The sequence below is a fragment of the Pipra filicauda genome, unplaced genomic scaffold, assembly GCF_003945595.2.
Source record: "Pipra filicauda isolate LSUMZ 115617 unplaced genomic scaffold, ASM394559v2 scaffold357_size738173_pilon, whole genome shotgun sequence".
Lineage (NCBI taxonomy): Eukaryota > Metazoa > Chordata > Aves > Passeriformes > Pipridae > Pipra > Pipra filicauda.
Window position 1 is genome coordinate 193,211 of NW_024104484.1, and position 7,798 is coordinate 201,008.

The 7,798-nt window shown below is 45.8% G+C and overlaps 1 protein-coding gene across 2 annotated transcripts in view; it reads right to left on the reverse strand.

The window, feature by feature from the left end:
* FANCA (FA complementation group A) overlaps positions 1-7,476 on the reverse strand; it is a 33,126-nt gene extending 25,650 nt beyond the window's left edge. For both annotated transcript variants that reach the window (XM_027744566.2, XM_027744565.2), the window contains exons 1-8: positions 6,899-7,476; positions 5,929-6,001; positions 5,244-5,386; positions 4,842-4,937; positions 3,119-3,192; positions 1,948-2,063; positions 1,286-1,368; positions 806-839 (exon numbers count right to left, since the gene is read on the reverse strand). In XM_027744566.2, coding sequence (XP_027600367.2) covers positions 806-839; positions 1,286-1,368; positions 1,948-2,063; positions 3,119-3,192; positions 4,842-4,937; positions 5,244-5,386; positions 5,929-6,001; positions 6,899-7,156 — 877 coding nt within the window. In that variant the 5' untranslated portion in view covers positions 7,157-7,476. The remainder of the gene's footprint in view (positions 1-805; positions 840-1,285; positions 1,369-1,947; positions 2,064-3,118; positions 3,193-4,841; positions 4,938-5,243; positions 5,387-5,928; positions 6,002-6,898) is intronic.
* Positions 7,477-7,798: the final 322 nt, after the last annotated feature.

The window sequence follows — 7,798 nt, forward strand, 5'->3', positions numbered from 1 at the left end:
AGCACTGAGCAGGAAACGTGCCAGCAAGGAAAGTGGTGGAGCACTGTCACCAAGGAGACAGGGGAGTGACAGCAGCCATGCAGTCAGGTGACATTACCAGGGGTGTGAGGGGTGTAAGGAAGGCGACAACAGCAGGTACAGCATCTCCCCGTGAAGATCAGCTGTGACACATGACAAAAATAACCCCCATGTGTGTTTAGTCTTCCTGCATCAGGATTTGCATGTAAATCAGGCGCTGCTACGCTTGAGCCTGCAGCAGTCAGGGCAGCTCAGGCCAAGGTAGGCACATTGTCAGTTCATGAAGGCTGTTTAAAGACTACACACCAACATTAGATGTCTTTGCTCAGCATAAAAAATAGGTTCTGCAAAAGATTAGTCTGAAGCCCAAACGGTGAGTCAGCAAAATCACTTATAATATTGTGAATTCAAAGTTTAATTCACTAAGCAGAAAAAAATAAATCTAAGCAGCAAACCGATCCTGGTCTAACCCCTGTGTTCCACCTACTTCCAAGCAAATCAGTTAAAAATCAGGAAATCAGGTCAGGTATCTATCTGATGTCACAGCTGAGAGCATCAAAACAAAGTGGCATAAAAGGCAAGAAATTATCTGCAGTGTCTGGAGACACTTTAAAAAGCAAAGGGAAAAGCAGAGGCAAATAAAATCAGTGGCATAAATATTATGCACAACAGCACAGGCAAAGCAGCCAGGCAAAGGATTTCTCCTTAGGGATTTAGCAGTGAACAAGGAACAGAAGTCTTAGAAACAGCAGTGGCTGCATAAAGCCAGGATCACAGCAATACTTACATGCCAGCATTCTCTGCAAGACAGCATGGCAGATCTGTTCAAAATCGACAAATTGAGGCATTTAGAGTTTCAAAGAGCTGCAGTTCTAAGCAGAAAAGGTAAATTGACTCCAAGAAAGAGTTTTATCCCTCTTAAAGCTTCACTTTTATCCTCAGGCTCTGCAGTAGAACAGGTAAAATAGACAGAGGGGCAGCATTCCCCATTCTTACCAGCATTCCATGCCTCACATTCAAATGGAAAAAACAGAGCAATCAAGGTAAAAGGAAGTTTCAAAAACCCTTGCTGTGCCACCTTGGAGCAGTGCTCCATACAAACAGCCTCTGTTCTGGCTTCACCATTTGCCCCACTCCAGCATCCAGATCACCACCCTTTCCTTGCTGCTCCAAGCTCTGATTTATTTCCACTCAGCAAGACCCAGAGGTTTATAATGGAATTACTTTTTAAAAGCACTGTTTGTAACCAGGTTTATTTTGTTCTTACATAAGGAACCTTCTGGAATTCCACCTTCCTTCCCAGCTCCGAAGCTTGCTCAAAGCCATTCTGAAGGAACACGATGGCAAAGTCTGCAAATCAAGAAAGAATTGGTGTTTCAGCAGCCCCCTTGCACACAGATCACCTGCTCTTTCCCCTCCCACCTGTCCAAACAGTGTCTGAAAAGCCTCGTTCACCACTTAGCAGGAATAATTTATTGTCTTGAAGTAAAATTACTCCCAGGAAAAAGGATCCAGAAATTAAAGTATTGTAAAGACTAAAGAATTCACAGGTGACCACTGCAGAACTCAGAGGGGCTGGAGGGGATTTTTTCCTAAATAAAATTAGAAAATAAACAATAGGAAATGACAGAGGGAGAATGGAACTCTTAAATATTTGTGGTCCAAAATCTCTCTGACACTTTGCATGTGTGTCATACAGTGTATCAGCCCTTGCCACACACACCTCCCAAATACATTTTCTTGTGTTACTGTAACTCCAAGGGATGGAAAAATTAAAACCAATTATTTTTTTAAGGGGAAAAAATTGCTAAATTTGCCAAATATATAAAAAATATATTCCCCTCACTGACACAAGGTAAGAAAACACAAAGTGAGGCTTGTGTTTTTACACCTCCAAGGTCTTGCCCCGTGCACAGATGATGGACTTGCCTGAGAGAAGGTGCTGTGCCAGCTCCGTGTCCCCAGATGGGACATTCCCAGCCTGCTGGCAGATCCCACAGAGGCCACTACACAGCCACTCCACCACTGCAGGGCCTGCTGGACTCCTGGAACACACAAAAACACCTTCAGTTCAGTCCCTCCTGCTTCCTTGTTGTCTCCACCACCATCCTCTGGGCTCGGGAAAGAGCCACCCGTGCACTCTGCCCTAAATGTGGCATTTCATTTATTTAATTTGGACCAGCACATTTGCTTTACAAACAGTTGCTTTTTATATTATTTGCTTTATAAAAAGATTCTACAACACACACACACACAAAGGCGAAAATGCAAGTTAAATTGTGCATCTAGGTATTTCCTTATGTCTGATATGAAAGTGTTTCCACTGAGAAAGCTCTGCTAGAAGAACTTCAGTTCCAATTTCTAAGATAATTGGATTAAAATGCTTTAAAAAAGGAATTCAGGTCTTAATCTATGTCTTTGGTTCCCTTAAATGTGAAGCACAGTGGGCACTGAAGGCTTTCATCATGAACGAGTAAACCAGTATCAAAAGCCTAAAAGATTATTGCAATGTTTCTTTGACACCATAAGGAAACAACTTAAACTTCACAACGGATAATTCTGTATATACTGTTTATATACATATATACACACTCTTTTTAGTTCTGTATCATGGAATCACGGAATGGTTTGGGTTGGAAGAGACCTGAGAGACCATCCAATTCCACCCCCTGCCAGGAACACCTTCCACTAGACCAGTTTGCTCCAAGCCCCATCCAACCTGGCCTGTAACACTTGGGGGGGAAAGAGGAAATTAAAAATAAAATTCTTAGACTAACTACTCTCTGAAGATTAACTCTGCCAGATCAGACATGTAAGGTTTTGTGAAGATGGAAGCACCCAACTTCTGTAGAGCAAGACTTCTTCTCAAGTCCAGTAGCTCATTTGGTGGACATCAACAAGGCACTGCATCTAAACTGGGCTAATCATCCCAGAGTAACCTCTCAAACCCACAGTAACTTCTTAATCCTGCTAATCTGATCCCTTGCCAGCACTTGACTATATCCTGGGTCCAGAATACTACTCATGACTAATCCCTGATTATATTTCAATAGGCTTTAAGAGATTAAATACAACTGCAAAGCCACAAAGCTCTGCTCACCTCTCCAGCAGGTCTGCCAGTCCAGCGATGTCACCGCTGTGCAGGTGCCACACCACTTCCAGCATTGGAGGCTCCTAAAGAGATGTTACCATTAGGTCACAGGTTACATTTAGCTGATGCAAGTGATATATAAAAAATAAAGCTGAATTCTGTTTATTCAAACTATCCAGAAGTTGCTAAAATTTAAACCTGATACCCCAGGAAATGCCCAATGAGGAAACATTACATTTGCTTTTCCCTTCCTACAGATTTTGGATGGTTTATAGTTGTAGATGCATCAGTTTAAATTTTCATGGACAAGTAATTTATATATCCATATTTTTCCTCCAGAATAATGCAGATTCTGCACATTCAAAGGAGTAGTGGATATTCACGAAACAGGTAACAGTGCTGAGTTTCAGGTCTTGTTAATTCAGATCCAGATTACAGAATTGTCTTTTAGTGTATTAACTATTTATTAGTCTCTATGGAACGAGTTTGCTGCTCTCAAATCTATATCCCAATATAGACTGGGATTGTTGGAGACTACACGAAGCAACACTGAAATCATCCAGGCAGAGAGGCCAACGGACCGAGGGGAAAAATGAACAACCTTTGTCAAAAATCTGCACCAGACATCGCTCCCATGTGGATCAAATTGCTGCCCTGCAACATCCCTTCCAGCTCCTGCCTGGGACAGCATGTCCAAGAGAGTCCTGAGCCAGCAAAACACCACTGCAGGGTGCACCTGGCAGGGAAAAAGTGCAGCAGCAGCTTCTACTCATTCCAGATAGAACCCAAACCTTCCCACCTTGGGAAGGAAGAGGCATTTGGGAACCTTGGGCACAGGGGAAAAGCCAAAGCCCTGGGAGCTTTCTGCAGCCACCAGCAGCTACCTCATACTCTGACCCCAAACTCGCCCACATACTTTGTCTTCACAACCTAATTCTTACTGTAACATCCTCAGTTACAGGGCAGCACTTATCTACCACTTATCCCATGTCTGCCCCAGGACCAGAAGATCTTAATCAGCCTATGAAACACACAGTCTATTTTCAGCCCAGGAGCAGATATGTGAGACCAGAGCACGGCCCTTTATCCAGGCAGATCAGCCTCTTCCTCCTTTCCCATCAGAACAGCAATGAATCAGAACTGCCCTACTCACAAAAAGCCCTGAACTCCCCTCACAACATCACTTGTCTTCACAAAACAAACCCAAATGAAATCAAGACATCCCATTTGTGAGGCAACACAACCTGTTATCTGCTATCTCTTTCTCTGTGATCTCACTTTGGTTTATCAACATTCCCAGATAAGCTGGGTGGAGAACCAGGACTGCAAAGACAGAAGGACTATTGTTGGCAAAGCACGTGAAGGACTTTGGGACTGGGTCACCCCACAGCCAGCTGGGAGCTTCTGCACTGGACCTGGAGAGCTCCCCACACCAGCATTTGATCACCAAGGTGCTTCCAACACTCCTTTGAGGCAGTTTCTAATAACTCACCTAATTCCAAACCTCAGCTGAGTCCTGTGAAAAAGCAAATCCCACAGCAGAGACAAGGAATTTCCCACTGAACTTGCTTTAAAATAAACAAAACAACAAAACCCCCTAACATTTATAATTCATATCACACTTTTGGCAGGTCAGGAAGACCACAGTCATTCTATGGAATTCAGGGATGTCACATCCCACAGATAAAATCTCATGGTCTATAAGCCACACTGTTTCTCCTTGAGTGATTACCTTCATTTTCCACATTTCTTGGCAGAAGAGGGAGCGACAGAACACATTGTTTGCCAGCAAATCCTTCACCGTTTGAAGCAAGGAAGACAACCTCTTCTGGCATCACACCGGAAATGAAGCAGAAATAACTCCTTTTGTGAATAACACGTTCTTAGAAAAATAATTTGTTGCTTTCCCTGTTTGTTGCTTTTTAAAGGGTTAAATGGTGGAGAGAATTCACAGAAAAGGCCCAAACTTCTTACACATCTTGCACTTCTGCGAGCGAATCAGACACATCAGTGAATAATTGTCCATTCGGGCCCTCCGTGTTTGGGGGCTTTATCAGAGCAGATAAACTGGGCTTAAAGTCAAACCTAACACTGCTGTTCTCTAGATAAATTAAATTTAACCCTTCCCCCTTACTCTCTGGTCCAAGCTCAGCAGTGGCACTGGAGAGGGGCTGGCAGGAGCCTGGCAGATCCGCTCTATGTTGGTAACGGCGGTTTTGGCTGCCAAGGTTGCTGTGGGCACGTCCAGTTTGGAGGCCTGTTCCTGCAGAACAGAGACTGAACAAAACAACAAAGCAGAAAGCTGTCAACATGGGAGGAAAAAGGGTTTGAAAACCTGGCTATGAATCATGGAATGGTTTGGGTCAGAAGGGACCTTAAAGCTCATCTCATCCCACCCCGTGCCATGGGCAGGAACACCTTCTACTAAACCAGATTGCTTCAAGCCCCATCCAACCTGGCTTTGGACACTTCCAAGACAGAATCTCACAGCTCAAACCCCTTTCAGCACAAATGTCATCCACTGTACAGGGTAAATAATTTTTATTTCCATGTATGATTCCTTTACTATACATAAAACAGGGGAAGAACAGCCACAGAGATGGAATGTCCCTGAGAAGCAGATTTTTGTGTTTTAGCCTTGTAACACTTTCAAATAACAAAAGTATTCAAGGACTGACACCTTGCCAGGAGTGTCATCAGCAGGTAAGTAAGAAAAAGACCAGAACAATGAAAAGGAAGTAAAAGTGGTGTTGCATTTAACAGGCAAACATTCAGTATGGGAGGAATTCTTCCTCACTGTATCCCCAGTAGATACTCACCTATAAATGACCCTGATGATACTCCCAACTGCTCTGTGCCATCCTGCACACTTGGCTTGGCTGAATCTCCCACCTGGAAGCAAAAAAAACCCTTAGATGTCTGTTACACACATTTACAAACCTATTCCCTCTAAAGCTCTGGCACTGCTGGAGCAACTGAAGTGAAATTAGCACTGACTTCCCCCATGAGAATGAAATACCACAGATTTCAGGGCACCTTGCAAGAGATATGTGTATAGTTACTGTCATTTCGTGCAGAAAAAAGGAGATACAGGTCAGAGTTCCTCACCCCCCAGCATCCAAGAGCTCAGCAGCAGTGCCAGGAGCAGAATTTTTGTAATTCCCATCTTTGAAGTCCTTTCTGTGAAGCCATATGGCCATAAATATTTGATGAAACATGTCCAAATGTTGGATCCTTTTCTAGTGAAATCTCCCCTTTATTTTTATAAAGGCAAATACTCTGTAGAGAAAGAAAGATCCTGAAGTATGGGAGGTATTTGCAGAGTCTGTTGCAGCTGTAAAATCAAAACTGTGTGAGGAGAGGAAGAATGCGGCCAAATCAGAAGGTTGGGTCAAGTCTAGGTTGTCATGAAGACAGTCAGGGTAGTCAGAAATGGTTGATAATTCAGAGAAACCCCAAGTCTCTCCTGATTTTTTCCCCTAGATTCACAAGAAGCCAGTTCTGACTCCAAGAAAAACATGCTGGATTTCTCTTTGTCCCTAATCCAAACCACGCTTAAGTATTTTCAGTCTGTAAGTGTAAAACATAAAGGAAAAAGAAAATAATCTCATTTTGGCAACACAGACCTCCAAACTTCAGCTTACTCCTACAGTGTTGGTTTTTCTTTCCATGTGTCATGAAAACTGTGTTCCTGGGACATTCACTGCACAGCTGGTGGAACCCACCTCTAGTTGGGATCTCCCACCATCCCAGCTGGACCATGACCCCCCCGAACCATCTGGCTCCTACCTCCAGGAGGAGGTCAGTCAGGTTCTGGTGGTGATCCAGCAGCCTCAGAGCCGCTTCCTGGAGCTCTGATCCGCTCCCAAAGGAGCTTTTCCGCTTCCTGGCTCTCCCTGCTGAGAAGTTTGGGTTTGTTTTATGACCACAGCTTGTTCCCACAGCCCCCAAGGACACCTTCTGTTCCCTGCTGCTGGGGTATGAGGGCAGAGGGGGGATGTACGAGGGCAGAGAGAGGGGCCTGTATGAAGGCAGATGGGAGTGCATGAGGACAGCCGGGTGTATGACGGCAAAGGGTTATGAGGAAGGCAGAGGGGAGCGTATGGAGTGCGGTAGGAGGGCAGGGGGATTTGTACGAGGAGGCCAGAGGTGGGTGTTAGAGGTGGGCAGAAGGGGGGGGTTGAGGTGGGCGGGAGGGGTGTATGATGGCAGGGGGGCTGTACAAAGTCGAGGGGTGTATGAGGGCACGGGAGGGGGTGTATGAGAGCACAGGGGGCTGTTTGAAGTGGGCAGAGGTGTGTGTGTGAGGATGGGAGCGTAGCAGGGCAGAGTGGATGTATGAGGGCAGGGGGGTATGCGGAAGGTAGAGAGGGATGTACGAGGGCAGAGAGATGGGGCATATTTGGGAAGAGGGGGGACATTGCCCCCCGGCCCAGCCGGGGCTCTCCCGGAGCTCCCCCCGGTGCCGCTCAGCCCCACATACCGAGCAGGTCCCGCCAGCTCCGCCCGCCCGCGCCCGCCATCGCGCGCCGCCGCTTCCCGCCACACCGACCCGCGCCGCCATTGGCTGCCGCCGGCCGAGCCCTCCTCTCCCCATTGGTTGGAAGGGAAGAGAGGCGTGGTCACGCCCGCCCTACCGCCTCTGTCTATTGGCTGAAAGAACGGGTTGGTCCCGCCCCCTGCCGCCAT